The sequence below is a fragment of the Pelobates fuscus genome, chromosome 12, assembly GCF_036172605.1.
Source record: "Pelobates fuscus isolate aPelFus1 chromosome 12, aPelFus1.pri, whole genome shotgun sequence".
NCBI classification, from domain to species: Eukaryota; Metazoa; Chordata; class Amphibia; order Anura; family Pelobatidae; genus Pelobates; species Pelobates fuscus.
Genome location: NC_086328.1, coordinates 104,437,385 through 104,458,513, shown reverse-complemented (window position 1 = coordinate 104,458,513; position 21,129 = coordinate 104,437,385). Strand labels below are relative to the sequence as shown.

At 41.8% G+C, this 21,129-nt stretch overlaps 1 protein-coding gene across 3 annotated transcripts in view; it reads left to right on the top strand.

Moving 5' to 3' along the window:
- Positions 1–19,093, top strand: part of DENND2B (DENN domain containing 2B) — a 165,429-nt gene extending 146,336 nt beyond the window's left edge. For all 3 annotated transcript variants that reach the window (XM_063437869.1, XM_063437868.1, XM_063437870.1), the window contains 6 exons: positions 11,244–11,421; positions 14,613–14,654; positions 15,978–16,089; positions 16,486–16,725; positions 17,217–17,303; positions 18,349–19,093. In XM_063437869.1, the coding sequence (XP_063293939.1) occupies positions 11,244–11,421; positions 14,613–14,654; positions 15,978–16,089; positions 16,486–16,725; positions 17,217–17,303; positions 18,349–18,383 (694 nt within the window). In that variant the 3' untranslated portion in view covers positions 18,384–19,093. The remainder of the gene's footprint in view (positions 1–11,243; positions 11,422–14,612; positions 14,655–15,977; positions 16,090–16,485; positions 16,726–17,216; positions 17,304–18,348) is intronic.
- Positions 19,094–21,129: the final 2,036 nt, after the last annotated feature.

Below are 21,129 nucleotides of genomic sequence, written 5' to 3'. Positions count from 1 at the left end.
TTGCAAAAATATTTGATTATCGGCATTTCCTTTTTTGTTAAATAACTTTGCAAATAGTTATTCCAGCTAGTTATTGTTCTGTATTATGTGCATATTATGTTATAATCTTTATATACAGTAAGTGTTCAATATAAGGAGAGGAAATGTGGCTTATCCACCAAAAGGACACTATAACAATTGTAGCTCAATGAAGCAGTTTCGGTGTATAGATTATGCACTTGCAGTCTCACTGCTCAATTCTCTGTTATTAAGGAGTTAAATCTGTTTGTTTATACAGCTCTATTTACACCTCCCTGCATGTCACTTACACTGCCTGCCTAAACACTTCCTGTAAAGAGACATCTAATGTTTAAACTTCCTTTATTGCAAATTCTGCTTAATTTTGAATGTATTATCTCCTGCCCTGTTAAAGACTTGCTAGAGCCTGCAGCAAACTCCTCCATGTGATTAAGGTTCAATTTACAGACCAGAAGATTAAAAACATCTAAAGTAAACACATTAAACTGTAAGATCTGATTGAAAATGAAAGCATTTTTAATGCAGTTTGTGTTAGTCACAGCCAGGGGAGTTGTGGCTAGGGCTGCATAAACAAAAACAAAGTGATTTAACTCCTAAATGGTAAAGAATTGAGCAGTGAGACTTCAGAGGCATGATCTATACACAGAACCTGCTTCATTAAGCTAAAGTTGTTTTGGTGCTTAGAGCAGGGCTTGACAAATCCCAGGTCTCCATGGCGACCAGGAAATTTGTCCTGGCGCCTGGGATTTGTCAGCCTGTTCAGCCCCTGAGGTGACTGGCTGTCCGAGAATGGAGGTGACCAGTCGGCTCACGCAGGGCCTTCAGCGGACAGGCAGGCGGCTCAATGAGATCTGAGGAGGCGGGCTGCTGTATGAGTGCGATGTGCCGTGGGTGGCTGAATGATTGCAGCGGCAAGGGAGCTGTAATCTCCCTGCTCTGCTACCTCACACATCCTCCTGTGATGCCGGGAGCCGGAATATGACATAATTCCAGCCCCACATCAGTAAACAGCGCTCTAGGGAGCAGAATAGAGAGATGACAACTGCCCAACTGAACCCCAGGGAAAGCTAATCCACTCCAGCTGGGTGGATTTAAAAAAAAATAAAAGTAATTAGTTGGGAGTGAGTGTTGCAGTGTGTGTGTTTGTGTGTGTGAGAGTGTAGCGGTACTTACCTTATCCGGGGGCCGGACGCGGTCCTCTCTTCAAGCCGCGCGCGGTTCTGCGGCTGCACGAGCCGCGCGCGGCTCGTCCGACTGTTCTGACAGGAAGGCGGGCAGTGACCGCGAGAAGCGGTCACGTGTCCCGCCTGCAGCTAAGAGCGCGCCGCGAATCTCGGGCGCGCTCTTAAAGAGACAGTGGGAGCCTAAATTGCAAAAAGGCTCCCATTGGCTCCTGTCATGCCAATCACCCCATACACTTACCTGTTGGGGGAGTGGAAGTGACAGGAGCCAATCACATTAGTTTGAAGGCTACTTATACTTACCCTTTTCCCTTAGTTCCTTGCCCTATCGTGGTTTCTGCTACAGTTCCCTTTAGTGCTTGTTGTGTTCAGTTGTGTTTCTCCGTATTTGACCTTGGCTTTGTATTCTGACTTCGTTTTCGCTTTATCCTTTTCTGTACTGTTTGCCGGCTTGCTGATTCCTGTGTACCAGTCCCCGGCTAGTTTTCGTTTACGCTGTCTCTTTGTGCCCTTGACCTCGGATCGTTCCTGACTCTGTCTTATCCTATTACGTCGAGTCCGGCCACTCTAAGGTCCGGTAGACGTATCTCTCCTCTGTACTGTCTTCTGTTAGGCTGGATCCTGCGTGTAGGGGTATATACTCGTTACATTACGATAGGGCCATGGACCCCGCAGATTTAGCTCAACAGATGGCGACCCATGAGGCTAGATTTGTAGAGCAGGATCACCGTATGGATCAAATAGCTCAGGCTCTCCAGACGCTCTTAGCTAGAACCATTCCAGCAACCGCACCTAACCCTCCTGCACCCCTGCTTCCTGAAGTATCGACTATGCCTAACGCTACAGCACATTTAACGCCTCCTCCTAGGTATGGAGGGGATTCTAAGACATGCAGAGGGTTCATTAACCAAATAGAGTTTCATTTTGAAATGTATCCACGTTCATTTCCCACAGAGAGGTCTAAAGTTGGGTTATTTATGCACCAACTTACCGACAAAGCACTTGAATGGGCAAACCCTATTTGGGAGGCTAATGGACCTATGGTGCATAACTTTCACAGTTTCCTAACAGCTTTTCGCAGAACTTTTGATACTATAAAAAGGTCTAAGAATGCCGCTAGAGCATTAATGAGGGTTAAACAGGGTTCTAGGTCTGTGGCTGATTACGCTATACAGTTTCGTACCCTTGCCTCACAGGTCGATTGGACCAATAATGGGTTAACTACGGCCTTCATGGAAGGTTTATCAGACTCTATATTGGATGAGGTAGCAGCTAAGGAGCTTCCTATTGCCTTAGAGGACCTTATTGACTACCTCATCGATATAGATAATAGGATTCATGACAGGCTCTATACTAAGAACAGGAATAGACGTTTTGTTACACCTATTCAACCCAGAGTTAATATACCAGAGAGTGTTAAAGTACCTGAAGAGGAACCTATGCAATTAGGGGTTGCCAAACTCTCAGATACTGAGAAATTACATAGGAGAAGGGAGGGACTCTGCCTATATTGTGGTAAGAGAGACCATATGGTAAAGGAGTGTCCTCTGCTCCCGGAAAACTCTCGCACCTAAGACCTTATAGGGGACTGGCCTTGGGTGTGATTTCTAAGTCTCCTACTTTGCCTCCTAACCGACTGCTTCTCCCTGTTTCTTTACATATGGGAGAGAGTTGTATAGTTGAAAACATAGACGCCCTGGTTGATTCTGGGGCAGCCGAGAACTTTATAGACTCTGGTTTTGTAAAGAGAAACAATATTCCCATCAGAGAGAAGGAGATACCCTTGGCCGTTGAGGCCATAGATGGTAGACCATTGATATCTCCTGTTGTTACTCACGAGACTGCACCGCTACACATGTACACAGGGGTTCTACACTATGAAACCATTCGGTTCCAGGTCATCACCTCTCCCTCTTCACAGTTGGTGTTAGGGTATCCATGGTTACGTGCCCACAATCCCATTTTTGACTGGGAGACAGGGCAGATAAAATCATGGAGTGAAGCCTGCCATGAGTCATGTACTATTGAAGTCACGCCTGTGAATTCTATTAACGTTCCTACTGTTCCTCCTTTATCTACGACTATACCCTCTCAGTATTTAACTTTAAAGACTGTCTTTGATAAAAGAGAGGCTGACAAATTACCGCCTCACAGACCCTACGATTGTGCTATTGATTTGTTGCCTGGTACTATACCTCCTAAGGGCAGGGTGTACCCCCTATCGGTTCAAGAAAACCGTGTCATGGAGGAGTACATTAAAGAGTCATTAGACAAGGGATTTATTAGAAGATCCTCTTCTCCGGCTGGAGCGGGGTTCTTCTTTGTATCAAAGAAAGAAGGTGATTTAAGACCTTGCATTGATTATAGAGGTCTTAACAAGATCACCATCAAAAATGCTTACCCTATACCTCTAATAACAGAATTGTTTGACAGGCTCAAACATGCTACGGTATTCACCAAATTAGATCTTAGAGGAGCATACAATTTGATACGTATTAAAAAGGACCACGAATGGAAGACAGCCTTTAACACTCGGTCAGGTCATTATGAGTATACCGTCATGCCATTTGGGCTTTGCAATGCCCCAGCAGTGTTCCAAGAATTTATTAATGATGTCTTAAGGGATTTTATTCACTCATTTGTTATTGTGTACTTGGATGACATTTTAATATATTCTACAGACATTCACGCTCATCACAGACATGTTACAACAGTTCTGAAGACCCTTCTTGCTAATGGTCTTTATTGCAAATTAGAAAAATGTCTATTCGACCAGTCCGAGGTCCAGTTTTTAGGGTATTTGATTTCCGCCGAGGGTTTTCGGATGGATCCCCAGAAGCTCGCTGCAGTCATAGAATGGCCTCTGCCGCAAGGTCTGAAAGCCATCCAGCGTTTTCTGGGGTTCTCTAATTATTATAGACGTTTTATCAAAGGTTTTTCGTCTATAGTAGCGCCTATAACTCGTATGACTAAAAAGGATGGCAATACACGTGTCTGGTCTACTGAGGCACTTCAGGCTTTTGACTTTCTTAAGACTACGTTCGCCTCTGCCCCTATTTTACAGCATCCTGTCCCCTCATTGCCTTATATACTTGAGGTTGATGCTTCCGATATAGGGGTAGGTGCTGTCTTATCCCAAAGAGAGTCTCCTGACAAGCCATTGCATCCTTGTGGCTTCTTTTCTAAACAAATGTCCAAGGCAGAGAGGAATTATGATGTGGGTAATCGCGAACTCCTTGCTATCATTTTAGCACTCAAAGAATGGAGACATTTGCTAGAAGGAACTAAGGATCCTATTCTCATATTTACAGATCATAAGAACCTATCCTACCTTAGCGAAGCTAAAAGATTGTCTTCAAGGCAGGCTAGGTGGTCACTGTTCTTGTCTCATTTTAATTATATAATCACCTATAGGCCAGGTGACCGGAACACTAAAGCGGACGCTCTGTCCAGACAATTCGAGACTATTGACAAACAGGAGATTGATGTCACTCCTGTCATTCCCCCAGACAGGATAATAGCAACTACTATATTGTCTATTTCCTCGTCCCTCTTGCAGGCCATACAAGCGAAACAAGGCATGGCACCCAGCGAGAGGCCTAATGATAAATTGTTCGTTGACATTCCCGAGAGACGGGATATTCTGTCACTTTATCACGATACTAAGACTGCTGGACATCCTGGTATTTCCAAAACAGTGTCAGCCGTTTCTCGGTATTTCTGGTGGGATACCTTACGTAAGGATGTTACTGACTATATAAGTGCTTGTACTACTTGTGCATGTATGAAAACCTCTCGTAGAGTTCCTTGTGGGCTGTTGCATCCGTTGCCCGTTCCCGAGAGACCTTGGTCTAATCTATCAATGGATTTTATTGTTGAATTACCCCCTTCGAATGGTAACACAGTCATCCTAATGATAGTAGATCGGTTTTCCAAAATGGCTCACTTTGTGTCTCTTCGCAAGTTGCCCACTTCCAAGGAATTGGCTCTTATCTTCGCTAGAGAAGTGTTTCGATTACATGGTATTCCCTTATCTATTGTATCCGATAGGGGTAGCCAATTTATTTCCAGGTTCTGGAAAGCCTTTTGTTCGGAGATGGGTATTTCCCTCTCATTTTCTTCCGCTTACCACCCCCAGTCTAATGGAGCTGCTGAACGTGCCAACCAGTCTCTAGAGCAGTACCTCCGTTGTTTTGTGTCTCACCATCAGGACAATTGGTCTGACCTGCTTCCTTGGGCTGAATTTGCTCGGAATAATGCCACTCATGATTCTTCCGGCAAAAGCCCTTTTTACGTTGTCTATGGCCAGCATCCCGTTGTTCTTCCGGCTGCATTCTCCTCTCAGGGCATGCCAGTTCTGGATGAGCATTTGGCTGGTTTGCGTAATACTTGGGAGCAGGTTCAGCGTTCTTTGGTGGACTCTGCTGCCCGCCAGAAGGCTCAGGCTGACAAGCATCGCAGAGCGGCTCCTTCCTATGTTGTGGGGGACAGGGTTTTGCTTTCCACACGGAATATTCGCCTCCGGGTGCCTTCTATGAAATTGGCTCCCCGCTTCATTGGTCCTTATCGCATTATACATAAGGTTAATCCCGTTTCTTATGCCTTGGGTCTGCCTAAGAATCTGCGTATACCCAATGTATTTCACACCTCTTTGTTGAAGCCTTACGTACACAACCGCTATACCCGGCATACTCCCCCTCCCCCTCCTGTCTCTGTGGAGGGTCATGAGGAGTTCGAAGTATCTGCTGTTATTGACTCTCGTTTTCTTAGGGGTCGGCTTCAGTACTTGGTACATTGGAAGGGTTATGGGCCTGAGGAGCGCAGTTGGATTTCTGCGGATGCTGTTCATGCTCCCCGCCTTGTACGTTCTTTCCATTCGCGTTTTCCTGCCAGGCCTGGTCCTGCCCGCCCGGAGGGCGTGTCCTCAGGGGGGGGTACTGTAGCGGTACTTACCTTATCCGGGGGCCGGACGCGGTCCTCTCTTCAAGCCGCGCGCGGTTCTGCGGCTGCACGAGCCGCGCGCGGCTCGTCCGACTGTTCTGACAGGAAGGCGGGCAGTGACCGCGAGAAGCGGTCACGTGTCCCGCCTGCAGCTAAGAGCGCGCCGCGAATCTCGGGCGCGCTCTTAAAGAGACAGTGGGAGCCTAAATTGCAAAAAGGCTCCATTGGCTCCTGTCATGCCAATCACCCCATACACTTACCTGTTGGGGGAGTGGAAGTGACAGGAGCCAATCACATTAGTTTGAAGGCTACTTATACTTACCCTTTTCCCTTAGTTCCTTGCCCTATCGTGGTTTCTGCTACAGTTCCCTTTAGTGCTTGTTGTGTTCAGTTGTGTTTCTCCGTATTTGACCTTGGCTTTGTATTCTGACTTCGTTTTCGCTTTATCCTTTTCTGTACTGTTTGCCGGCTTGCTGATTCCTGTGTACCAGTCCCCGGCTAGTTTTCGTTTACGCTGTCTCTTTGTGCCCTTGACCTCGGATCGTTCCTGACTCTGTCTTATCCTATTACGTCGAGTCCGGCCACTCTAAGGTCCGGTAGACGTATCTCTCCTCTGTACTGTCTTCTGTTAGGCTGGATCCTGCGTGTAGGGGTATATACTCGTTACAGAGAGAGAGAGAGAAATCAGTGAGTGTATGTGTGTGTGTGTCTGTCAGTGAGTGAGTGTGTGTGTCTCTGTCAGTGAGTGTGTGTCTCTGTCAGTGAGTGTGTGTCTCTGTCAGTGAGTGTGTGCCCATCTGTCAGTGAGTGTGTGTGCATCTGTCAGTGAGTGTGTTTGTGTCTGTCAGTGAGTGTATATGTGTGTGTGTGTCTGAGTGAGTGTGTATGTCTGTCAGTGAGTGTGTGTGTATGTGTGTCTGTGAGTGTGTGTGTCTGTCAGTGAGTGTGTGTGTGTGTGTGTGTGTGTGTTGGTCAGTGAGTGAGTGTGTATGTGTGTCTGTGAGTGTGTGTGTCTGTTAGTGTGTGTGAGTGTGTGTGTCTGTCAGTGAGTGAGTGAGTGAGTGTGTGTTTATGTATGCGTGTCTGTCAGTGAGCAAGTGTGTGTGTCTCTGTCAGTGAGTGTGTGCCTCTGTCAGTGAGTGTGTGTGCATCTGTCAGTGAGTGTGTGTGCATCTGTCAGTGAGTGTGTTTGTGTCTGTTTGTTTGTCTGTCAGTGAGTGAATGTGTGTATGTATGTTTGTCTGTCAGTGAGCAAGTGAGTGTGTCTCTGTCAGTGAGTGTGTGTATGTGTGTGTGTCAGTAAGTGTGTGTATCAAATCAGTGTGCCTGTCAGTGAGTGTGTATGTTTACGTGACCTTCCCCCCTCCAATCACACGGAAAGGTGTTTTACTCACCCTTTTCCCCATGCCGTGCTGGTGACGCTGCGGCTGGCCCCACCTCCATGGCTGAGATCATCTTGATCATCTTTGGCAATCCAATGCTTTCCCATAGAAAAACATTGGGAGACTATTGCGCTTGTGCAGCAAAACACCATGCTGTGCAATCAACTTCTCCTCATAGAGATGCATTGAGATACAGAGGCTCCTATTGTGCTGCACTCTTTCTTTAATTCCCTCAGCAGCAAAGAAATAACAAATGCAAATCAATAGAAAAAACAGGTATAAACATCACAATTACAATATCCACCTAGTAACATGAACATCCAATCAGCGACATCCTTATCCTATAGTAGTGTAACGAAAATATACCCCAACTCGCAGGATTCAACTCAACAAAAGACAACACAGAGGAGAGATACGTCTACTGGACCTTAGAATGGCCGGACTCGACTTATATGAGAGGAGACAGAGTCAGGAACGATCCGAGGTCAAGGGCACAAAGAGACAGCGTAAACTAGGACTAGCTGGGGTCTGGTACACAGTAAACAGCAAGCCGGCAAACAGAACAGATAAGGATAAAGAGATAGTAGAGAACGTAGTCAGAAACAAAGCCAAGGTCAAATACAAAGGAACACAACTGAACACAACAAGCGCTAAAGGGAACTGCAATAGAAACCACGATAGGGCAGGGAGTAAAGGGAGAGGTAAGTTTAAATACCTTCAACTTATTCTTGATTGGCCCCTGTCATATCCACGCCCCCAAAATGTGAGAGTATGGGGAGTGTGGGGTGACAGGGGCCAATGGGAGACCGTTTTAATTTTCAGCTCCCACTTCCCCTTTAAGAGCGTGCTCGTGACGCACGGCGCGCTCTCAGAGCTAGGCGGGACACGTGACCGCATTCCGCGGTCAGCGCCCGCCGTCATCGGCGCTCTGAGCGCGCCGGGAACACTGGACCGCGGACAAGGTAAGTAACGCTACAAGTAGGCGGAACATAGGTGAACACTTCCTCTTTCTTTGCTGCTCCCTAAGTACAACCTGTCTCACGGTTTCCTAACTGTGGGATCTTTATTATTATTATCATTGTGATTATTGTGATTTGTCATATTAATACATTGGTGACCGATATCTTGAGTGCTGGTCCTTTTTACTATTGTTATTTTATTATTTTATTTATTATATATATTTGTTTTGCTTATTTTCTATTGGGGTTTTTCTCCCCTCCTTGTTGTCCCCCTGGACGTTAGGCAGACCCTCTGGGGGTTGTTCCATACCTCCACTGCTCTACCGTGCTTCTACTCAGTTATTTTCCCCCTTACTAGCTCTGTCTGCTCTCCGCTCCGTTTCTCTGAGCTGTCTGTTTGGCCGCGCATGCGCGTTCCGTCAGGAACCTCTTAGTCCTGTTCGTTTCAAACCACGACCCCGGAGTGTTTGCCACAACAAACCACGACCCCGGAATTGAAAATGGCTATGCTGGAATAGTGTAAGGATTGTGAAGTGACAAAAATTGAGATACATTTTGCAGTTTGTAGTTTTTAGATCACTGCAGTTTGGTGTTCAGTGAATAAACCTCTTGGTTGGAGAATTATTTGAATTTAGACAATTCGCTACTAATGAGATTTTTTGACATAATGCAAGATTTTCTTACATCATGTACTTTAAAAATGAATACAATTAAGTGATTTGTTGTTGATGAAGTATAAAAGTCTGTGTTTCCCATATTCGCCGGTATCGCCTATTCACAGATAGTATAAAATGGTGTTTGTGCAAACCATGCTTATTAAGCATTTGAGCATTTCTGGAACTAGAAGTGTTTAAATAAAGGGGTTTAAAGGTCAGACTGTAAGGAATGTAACCCACAGGACACAGCAACATCTGTGTGAAGGTCAGAGATCAGGGCAGAGGTCAGCATACAGCGCCATAAAGACTGTAGGAGAATAGAGCCTTTCATACAGTAATATTTGGGTCGAATTTCTGTGTTATATGGCTGATGCGGGGAAGGCACTTGTTTAGAATACGAAAACAACATGTTTATCCTATAACTGCTTGATATCTGTGTGCTGCCAGGCATCTGTACTAGCAGTAAGGTTCCATGGGGGGAATTGACAGGGTTAGTACTCCAGCAGCGGTGGACTGCCACTGTCATTATGCTCAGCCATCAGTATGCTATCTCTGTAGAAAATGCTGCACCAGTGTGGTCATTTATAAAGGTTCTCCAGCTGTTATACAAAGTGTCTGTTGAACCCGTTTGAGCAGGGTCCTTATCAGTCTATTGTTACTGTGATATTATGTAATTATCCCATTTTATTGTTAAATTTCCCCCTTCAAATTATATCACAGCTCTGCGGAATTTGTTGGCGCTATATAAATGATGATGATAATATTTACCATTTCCTGTCTTAGACCCCAAAATCATCTTTTCCAATTATTAAGGCTGCAGTTATTGTGTGAATTAACCTCTTGCTGTGGTGATGGAATGTGTTGGCACAGTATCGGTATGGTGTGAGCATGGTGTTACGGTAGCACAGTGTAGGTATGGTGTGGGTTCTAGTGAATAAAGGGGTTTTAGGTGATTGTATAGGCAAGCGCGTACAAATTTAATGGGCACCTCATGTGGTTCATTCAGTGGATTAGGATTTCTCTATTATTTTAAAAATGATAAATATTCAGGATCACAATGAATACAATTTGGTGGACTGATATATTTTTCATGTAGCTGTTCTTGTCATCAGTAGCATGTAACAATTTCAGTACAGAATAATGTATTTTGTAACTGCGTATTTATAGAATAAGAATTGTGTTATATAGACATATTCGGTTTTCCCCTTGTTTTTATTTGTTTTAATTCAACAGTTTTTTTTTAAAATGTATTATTGTAAAATTTCCAAAACTATTTATTAAAAGTTATTTAAAATAAATTATTTGTTTTGTAGATAATTGTGGAATTTGTACACGATATAAGGGGTTTATTCATCACGCAGTGATATTAAATAATATCAATTTTTTTTAACCCGAAATATATAAGTGAGTGTTTAATGCTATTGTCGCCCAGCTCAGATGTATAATCTATTATTTTATGCAGTCAGAGCACTAACCTCTGAGCTAGCTCACCAGCCTTGTGATGAGTCCACAGATGATGGACACAATGTATGCCAAGTGGGAAAATACATTTCCAGTTCTGTTGTAATTTCAGTATTGTTGTCTACCTTTGCAAGACGGTGATCAACCCAACCCAATTCACTGTTCAGTAAATAAACCCTCACTGCATTCTCTCTTTACTGAATGTGTGAATGGAAGAATAGAACGTTGGCGCCATCTATGGGATACAATACTGTACAGCATGTGTGTATGCTATCATTAGTGGTAAATTATTAGGAAATAGTATCACTGGACTAGTCCAGGGGTATGTCTGCCAATACAATCACTGGATTAACCCTTGCGCAACCAGTAGCTGGCTACAGTATCCTAATAAGGGATTTGCCTAACCTCGGGACAGGAGGGATTAAAGCAGTTATAAGAGAATGCAATTTGATTTTGTATTAGTTTAGCAGGTCTTGTAGAACTACATTTCCTATGGTACAGGATATTGGGAATAGTAGTTGATTAGTAGTCAGAGGGCCAGGAGTGGACACCCCTGGTACTGACTGATTACTGAGCAGTAAATGGTGTCACATTAGTGGTGCTGGTTATTATATTAACACACTGACATGGTTTTTCTGCCCACAGCACCCTGTCCAGCTGTTCTCATGCTATTGTCGCCCTGCTATACCCGTTCTCCTGGCAGCATACGTTTATACCCGTTCTGCCCTCGTCAATGATTGACATTGTCTGCTGCCCGACACCCTTCCTGGTGGGTCTGCTGTCCGGCTCGCTGCCTAAACTAAAAGAACTACCCGTAGAGGAGGTAAGTGATACTCAGTAACACAGTGTTCTCTCTGAGGTGGACATCCAGGAATGGAAATATGTTAAATTCTGGTTAACAATTATCGAAATATCCAGATGGAAAAGGGTGTAGTTTATCTTGAACAATCCAATTCAACCTTCCCCTGCACACCTAGAAATATTCCATTGGCACTTAGGGTGTCCCCTTAGGATATAGGAAGACAGCAATCGTCACAGAGAGACTTGTGACAAATGTGGGAAAGAAAACAGATGTGGATCTGGACAAATTTTTTAGATTTACGCTACTGTCAAAAAATAGAATTCTGATCAGAGATTTTCAGTTTGCCTGTGAAGGACAAACTTTTATACATCACTTCATGCACTGTGTATTACAGCATGCCAGTGGAAAGGGTTAATACGTGATGGTTTATTGTAATAATCGTCCTGTCACATAATTGCATTGTAACGCTCCCAAACAAAGAACCAATTCTATTTGTTTAATGTTACATAGTGTTTGGAGGCAGTTAATGGTAGTATACCATGTATGTGCTTATATGAAATTTCAGCGCTTAATAGATAATCCCCTATTTGTAAAGAGGGTCTTAAAATAAGAAACAGTGGAAAAAAATTGTATAACACTGTAAACCTTATATAAAACTAAAAATAAATAAGAATAAAAAAAAATAAAATATAAAAAAAAAAAAAAAAAAAAAAAAATCCAACAAATAATAGTCCAGAGTCAAATGTGGAAAAATGCCACTATCGGAAATCCAAAGTACGATAAAAAAGAAATGTAAATCCTGCACCAAAATCCTAATTTGTAGTGGAGAGTAGGGGTCCAGATATACGGAAATACCTTGGATAGAAGGGGAAACAGAAACGGTATATAGTGTAAAACCGTAACACAATTTATTTGGTATAAAATCCCCCCCTACATAAATGCTCTTACACGAAAAAACGAGATACTCATCGTATAGCAGACTGCTTCCATGCCCAGTCGTTTGTTCAGATGAAGCTGTGATTCCTCCAAGAAGACAGGAACTGCCCGGTGCACTCGGGAAAAAAATGTCTTTGATGCTGGCAGGAAAACAGCGGACTTGCGGCAAATGCGGCTTGAGTTAGAAGCCGGTCAGGCAGGGAATGCTGCAGATGAAGTCTCAGTAGACACCTGATCAACGCGTTTCGCCCCTACTACGGGGGCTTTTTCAAGATAGGTGTCTCATGCCTGGCTTGGCAGTTATATACTTTTGCCGGGCAAAAATCATTTAAAATCTTAAAGGTATAGCTACAAATAAATAAAAACTTTTTTGACATAAACATTTCATATCAATTAAAAGGCTGTGACTTGAGATATACAAATAATAGTACCAATAATTTAGATAGTGATGTCTAAGCATCTTAACATATGAAATCCAAAGTGAATCATAGCAACAATTGGAAAAATTACAAATATAGCATCTGTGTGTCGTTTTTCCAATGTGGCAACATCTTAGTAAATATTCTGTATAATGGCAACTAATGTATACTTCTTTTCTACTTGAAGAGCCACAATTTGTTAATACTATTAAGTGGTGATAATTTGAATATTGTGCTCTAATTGCACCAACACTATAAAGTGTCCTATCAGACATAAAAACAAATGGAAAAAATATATAATATAATACATACATAAAGTAGAATGAAATGAAAAAGAATAATTCTGAGCTTAGACCTAAGTAGTAGTTTATGGCAGTGACAGTAGTTATATATATTACAGTATCTATTTGGCCATATTTGAACCCCAACAGTAATAGGGGTATATCTCCTAAACCCTTTTGGGACCAAAATCATAAAAAAAAGTTTTGAGTGTAATAAACCAATAACTCTAGTATATTCATTAATTCCAGCTCCGCATTTAGGCCCCAGGGGACAAGGGTCTTCAAATTATAGATCCAGAACATTTCTCGATATGTTAACATTCTACTCAGTTCTCCTCCCCTCCATGGCACTTCTAGTTTTTCAATGCCGCAATATGATAGGAGTGTGGGATCACGATTATGATGTGTATTGAAGTGATTTGAAAGTGTGTGTTTATCAAATCCTCTTTTTATATTATACACATGTTCCCTGAGCCTGGTTTTTAATGTTCTTTTGGTTTGACCTATATACTGGAGGCCACACGGGCACTCCAACTTGTATATGACCTGTTTTGTATTGCACGTGATGCAGTTCTTAATCTGGAATGTTTGTTTGGTTGTTGAGGACTGAAAGGTGGTACAATTTTTTCCTATCGTGCTTAATTTGCATATGTGGCAACTGCCACATTTATAGTACCCCTTTTGGCCATTTAAAAAATTATTCGATCTAGATGGCTTACTGTAACTATGTACCAATCTGTTGCGTAACGTAGGAGCCCCCCTAAAGATAACTCTAGGTTTAACCGGTAAAAGCGTATTCAAAGCTGCATCTTGGCGAAGTAGGTGCCAATGTTTTTGTATGCTGTTTTTGATCTTATATGCTTGGGCACTATAGTTAAACACTAAAAGACATAGATCTTCAGTATTCTTGTTTGACTCTGCACTTTTTTGCTTCTTGTGTAGGATGTTTACACGTTCTATATTTGTCACTTTTTCAAGAGCTGTATCTAGTGCTTTCTCGTCATATCTTTTTTCTATGAACTGGTGTTTCACTTTTTGAAGTTGTTGGTTACATATTTCAGGGTCAGAACAATTTTTCTTGACCCTTAAGAATTGTACTCATCGTATAGCAGACTGCTTCCATGCCCAGTCGTTTGTTCAGATGAAGCTGTGATTCCTCCAAGAAGACAGGAACTGCCCGGTGCACTCGGGAAAAAAATGTCTTTGATGCTGGCAGGAAAACAGCGGACTTGCGGCAAATGCGGCTTGAGTTAGAAGCCGGTCAGGCAGGGAATGCTGCAGATGAAGTCTCAGTAGACACCTGATCAACGCGTTTCGCCCCTACTACGGGGGCTTTTTCAAGATAGGTGTCTCATGCCTGGCTTGGCAGTTATATACTTTTGCCGGGCAAAAATCATTTAAAATCTTAAAGGTATAGCTACAAATAAATAAAAACTTTTTTGACATAAACATGTATGTGCTGCTTGTTATAATGGAGGGGGTGGGGAGGGGGACAGTTTGAGCTGAGTATCTCCATTCACTCTTAGTGTGTTCTATCTGGTATCGGTTTTATTTATTGATTATCTGTTTTCTTCAGGCTTTGATGGTGAATTTAGGATCCGATCGGTTCATACGGCAGGTAAGGATCTTGTTTCTCTTCCTTACACAATGCTTGTAAACCGAAAAACAACTTTTATTTTGAATCTCTGTTTTTGGTTTAAAGAAAAGAGCAAAAGCAGCATGTTTCTACTTTCTTAAATGTAAAATATCGTGTGATTTCTGTTTGACTCACGCCGTATGGAACAAATTATATCGGAGCAGACTATAACACAGGCATGAGTTGGAGTGGAAGGGCCAATAAAGGGTAGTAGATTCCTGGAACAGCATTCCAGTGGAAGCAGTAAAGGCTAACAGTGATATGGAAAGGTAGTAGATACATGGAATAGCTTTCCAGTGGAAACAGTAAAAGTTAACAGTGATATAGAAAGGGTAGTAGATACCTGGAATAGACTTCCAGTGGAAACAGTAAAAGTTAATAGTGATATAGAGAGGGTAGTAGATACCTGGAATAGCCTTCCAGTGGAAACAGTAAAAGTTAATAGTGATATAGAGAGGGTAGTAGATACCTGGAATAATTTTCCAGTGGAAGCAGTAAAGGCTAACAGTGATATAGAAAGGGTAGTAGATACATGGAATAATCTTCCAGTGGAAGTGGTAAAGGCTAACAGTGATATAGAAAGGGTAGTAGATACCTGGAATAACCTTCCAGTGGAAGCGGTAAAGGCTAGCAGTGATATAGAAAGGGTAGTAGATACATGGAATAACCTTCCAGTGGAAGCGGTAAAGGCTAACAGTGATATAGAAAGGGTAGTAGATACCTGGACTAACCTTCCAGTGGAAGCGGTAAAGGCTCACAGTGATATAGAAAGGGTAGTAGATACCTGGAAGAACCTTCCAGTGGAAGCGGTAAAGGCTAACAGTGATTTAGAAAGGGTAGTAGATACCTGGAATAGCCTTCCAGTGGAAGCAGTAAAGGTTAAGAGTGATATAGAGAGGGTAGTAGATACCTGGAATAACCTTCCAGTTGAAGCTGTAAAGGCTAACAGTGATATAGAAAGGGTAGTGGATACATGGAATAGCCTTCCAGTGGAAGTAGTAAAGGCTAACAGTGATATAGAAAGGGTAGTAGATACCGGAAATAGCTTTGCAGTGGAAGTAGTAAAAGATAACACAGTAAAGGAATTAAGGAATCATGTAGGTGGAGTGAGCTGTGATGGATAAATAGATAAATTTAAGGATTCCTCCATTTCAGCTATTTATGTCCTAAAATTTGAAATTCACAGGTCAGTCTCTGTCTAGTCAACGTTCAGCGAGATATATTACGCAGGAAATTGATGATATGATAAGATGATCCCTTCACCTATTTGATTTAAAGTTGAATATATCTGTCATTGTTGCATAGATGGATGATGAGGATAATCTGTTACCCCGGAAGCTGCAGGCGGCTCTGGAACAGGCTCTGGAACGGAAGACCGAGCTGATTAATCAGGATTCTGACAGTGACTCTGACGAAGGTGAGACGGATGGAATGTTAATGTTGTGTTAACATCATTGTGCAATTCACTGTTCATCTTCCTGCCAGTCAGCCTGTCTCTGCAGTCATTCTTGTTTGAGTTTTTATATAAATATGGAGAATCATGATAGAAGGCATCGTCTTACAAAGACAAACCTTAAAAACACATTGCATTCTGGATCTTCTCTGTATGCTCGCTCTATGCTTACTGTCAGTTATTATTACTATTATTTGGTATTGATATAGCGCCAACATATTCCACAGCTCTGTACTATCTGCATTTAATTTTATTTTTCAAACAAATGTATGTCAAATATTGAGAGTAAGTAAAGATAACACTAAATGTTACCTTTGTTATCATTATGATTAGGAGCTGACACTTCTTTTCCCTGTACAGAGTGTAACACCTTGAATGGACTGGTCTCAGAAGTTTTCATTCGCTTTTTTGTGGAAACCATCGGCCACTATTCCCTTTTCCTAACACAGAATGACAGGGGGGAGAGAGTCTTCCAAAGGGACGCATTTCGGAAATCCGTAGCATCAAAGAGTATCCGTCGCTTCCTGGAGGTTTTCATGGAATCACAGATGTTTGCGGGTTTCATTCAGGACCGTGAACTAAGAAAATGCCGAGCTAAAGGTATGTTTAACCCAAATACTCCGGCAGTAAAACCTTCCTTACTCAGTATTGTGGTAATTCTCTAATTACGGCTGCTTTACCATATTCCAAGACTTTTTCTATCGAACATTCAAACAGGAATCAGTCACTTAGAAACCAGATGCAATTCATTCAGGAGGGACGAGAATGGGGTGTTTCTAAAAAGACACAAAATGGCCTCGTCCAAACAGGGTATTTAATAACACATGCTGGACAACATGGCATTCTACATCATTACAACACTCATTATATGATGTATTTTCTTTAATTAACATGGACAGTAGCGCATTTACAATTTTAGGTCAAAATAGCTGAATTGGGGAGGGGGACATAGGGGGGAGGGGTCAACCTTTATTTTTGAATTGTCTCCAAAACTGTAAAATTCCAAAAAACTCAACGTTTAGTAAGTCTGAGTATGTGGTGTGCGAGATACAATGTCTGGGGATTTATTTAAGGATTGTTTCCGTTCCCAGGACTCTTTGAACAGCGCGTCGAGCAGTATTTAGAAGAACTTCCCGAGAGTGAACAGAGCGGAGTGAACAAGTTTCTGAGAGGACTTGGTGAGTGTTTTATATTAGGTATACGAACCCCTCGATCGCACAGACAGATATTATCTATATGTGATTTAATGCTGACAATGAGGGGCTGCCGTAATTATCTGTAAGAAAGGTTCATGTTATTATTTATTAAACCTTGAGATTTATAGCCTGGGTTAGAGAGGTAAAGCACCACGGACCCTCTTTTTATGTGTCTGTCTACTTGTTTTATCTATTTTTGTTACCCGCCAGAGCCTCCATTCTATGTGCTGAGAACTGTATTTCAATAGACTAGTAAATCAGTTTTGCAGATCTGTTAATAAGATAATGTCCTGTTAATTTTATCTTGAGATCACCTGAAAGGTGGAGATATATATAGCGAGAGATACGTAAAGGAAGTCATTAATTGTTTCACAGCTGTAGAAGCTGCTGGTTTAAACGGGAAGCACTGTCAGAGTATTCCAGGCTGTACATGGTGAATGTGTTCTGCTCTCCACAATGTGCTGGTAAAATCGTCCCAGCTCGATGTATTCTCAGATAGGTCCATGGTCCAGTGTCTGGAGATCCAGGTCACGGAGCATTCGATGCTCCTCTCTGGCAGACACCATGGGTCCCTTGTTATGACACACAGTTATATCACAGGGAGTAGGAAAAAGAAATGTGTCCCAGGATCAAACACTCAACACGCATCCACAAGGGCCCGAGCACTAAATTACCTAGCATGTGCCATATTGTAACAGTTTAAACATTATATTATCTGCCGTGTACTAAGCCAGGACTCGTCAGGCACAGCTAATGGGCATATCACAGTATGGAGATAGTATGGTCTGATCAGTTCCTCTTATTTCCAAAAAAGTTCTAAGCAGAATTTTATGATTTAAAATGTGAATTTTGTGTACATTAAGTTTATACTTACATTGCTGCAGGCATTTACAGAGTGTGCTGAGTGAATGACTAAACGCTGGCCTATGTCTATTGAAATACTTTTTTTGGCAAGTCACGTTGTGATGCCCTACTCTTGTGCTGTGCTGAACCCATTATTAAATGTCTTTCCTTGTGTCTCATGCAGGAAACAAGATGAAGTTTCTTCACAAGAAAAACTAAAGGGCCCTGCTACCCCCCACATGGACTGTCAGATACCCAATGACTATTTATGACACGAGCGCGGAGTCCGAACACTTTACAGTTCTGGCACAAATGGAATTAAGCTCTCAGAAGCTTCAGAACTTATGGAAAATGCTGCTTGAAGGAGCATCTTCGCGATGCGTCATACCGGCTCACACGTTCGCCTTTATATATTTGTAAATAATATGCTGTATGCTTGGTTTTTGCCTTTTTTATTGTGACTTTTTTATGATGCAAAGAAAACTGTGTTAAATATGTTTATATCCCTAAGAGTGTCCGCGACTTACTCTCTGTGGTATGACCCTGCGTGATTTTCGGCGCAGGTGAAAATCCGTTACTCTACAAAACCACTGAAACATGAAGAATGGATCCTCGTGTGGACACTAAAGGAATGACATCTATCTGATCATGTGAACCAAGCGGCAGGGGGAATGGGTTCACGTTATATGGCGGACGTTAGAGCTACATTTTAATTGCGCTATTCACAAGGATGGGTTCTTTCAACTGCACGAAGGTTCATAAAACAATGTTTCTTCTTTTTTTTTTTTTAATGGTCAGTAAACTGTATACTGTACACTCTGCACTATGACTACAAAAATGCTGAATCTCATGGTATTCTGACCTCTATGCTGCAAATTAATAGGTACAGCCCTTCATAGTGTATGCGCATCAATAAACTGTGTAAATACGGGCGTTTTGTGTCATTTATGGAACGCAACATGTTACACATTCCTGAAGCTAGTCGAGATTTTCCAGATCCAATGTGTGTCCTGAGCAAGGATAATTTGGACAGTGCATGAAAAGTGCTGGCCGGCACTATGAAATCAGCTGCACTAAGAAAGTTAAATGCTCCCCCATCCCCATTTTTTATATACGTAATATTAATAATGTCCAAAGAAATAAATAAAACCTGTAAAGTAAAATAGACACTCACTTTACAAGTGACTGTATTTACTCCACAATCTGAAGCTTACAACATTGACGGATCTCCACTCACACCTGCAGCTTCAATCCAATGAAATGAACTCTACCAGATAATTCCCCTCTAAAAATAGATCATTTCACAACGTGATATTGAGGTTCTAATATTGGAAAATGTCTTAATGTTAAAACACAAAACTGCAATCATTAACTCAAAAAACAGGAAAATCACGAGAGAAATTTTAACCCTATACAAAGCCCATAAACATATAATTAAATCCGAAGGTGACGTTAATCATAAAGAAAGTTAAATTATAGCTTTTCACAGTGTGCAGCCTCTCCGTGTGTATGATATGTTGTTAAATTGTAGGTTGTGGTTAGCAGTTATTAAGCAGTGGTTTGTGAGACGAAGGGCAATAAGTCTGTTACCCTCCCCCCCCAACCTGGCGGAAGGGCTACATCTAGAACATAATTATCTGTGAATCCAGACAAACACAGAAAGTAACTTAGACTTAATAAATTAAACACAATTTAAAGCTGGTTTTATAAATATCCGCACAGGTGTTATCTGAAGATAGTGAGAGTTTCGTAAGTGGATGGTGGTCGTAAAAAAACAACTGCTTTTGCAGAGTTTGGTTCCATTTTAACCTCATTGTAACAGGCGACATATCAGAATAATTAGTGATTTATTTAATAACTAATTGTTAGTTTAATAAATTAGTGAACTAGAGAGAGTTTAAGGCTGAATTGATATTCCCTAACATACATGTTCCTTAACCCCCCCCCCTCCCGCCATAAATCTATTACTCCAATCCTAAATCTCCATTCCTACTTCCATCTAATTTTCCCCAATCCTAATCCTCCCAGCCTCTCGCCCCCCTAACCTAAGTTTAGCAGAGTTTTTTTGCGGTGGTTTTAGTGAAGCTTAATTACTGCATCATCCATTCATCTGCAACATTTAAAACGTGCCTTTGTTTTTATTAATATGTACACAGAATAGGAGTTCCTGTAAAGCCTGGTCTCAGAGACGCATTATGGAAGCTTTTCTGAAGCTGATTGGCCTCTCTGTCAAGGCTTATTTACTAAAGTTAGAATTGTTGGGAAATAAAAAAGAATGTCCAATTTAAGGCCGAAACAGCCTTATTGCAAAATATCTCCATGTCAGCTGTGCTTCCAGTGTGTTTACTTTGTTGGCTGTCACTCACCCTAAGTCCTGCAGTAAATGATCTGTTTTTATTGAAAGGGCCCTCGCTAGAGCCTAACTGCAGTTTTTTTTTTTTGCATATTTTGTGTTTAGCTTTGCACCTTATATTATAATTGAAAAATTGCTAATGAGTTATTTCTCCATTTGACATACAGCGACCGAGTTAATGCAATGTACTTAATTTGGGTTGCTGTCAAAAAAGCTGGAAAACACGGTCATAACCTTACTCTAATTAAACACTGACTATCTAGTGCTTCTGTCACTTTAATTGTTAACTCTAATCACAGTGCTGTACAGAGTCATGTATTTACTCTCCCAGATTACCTTTAACCCCTTTACAACTGATCTATGTTTCCATGGAAATTCTCGCTCCTTTAACATCAGTTCTAGAGCCGCAGATAGCAGCAATCCTCCCATAGCGTCTCTAGGGACCTTATTGTAATGTTGGTAAAATAAATAACATTGCTCCTTAAGGAGTTAAAATATGTCCCTTTAACATAAACACCTGCATACCCTGCCCACAGGTACCGTGCTCGGCGCGCATGTAACGAGAAATAAGAAATTTGCATTGCATTTTTTTTTAGGTATCCTTGAAAAATA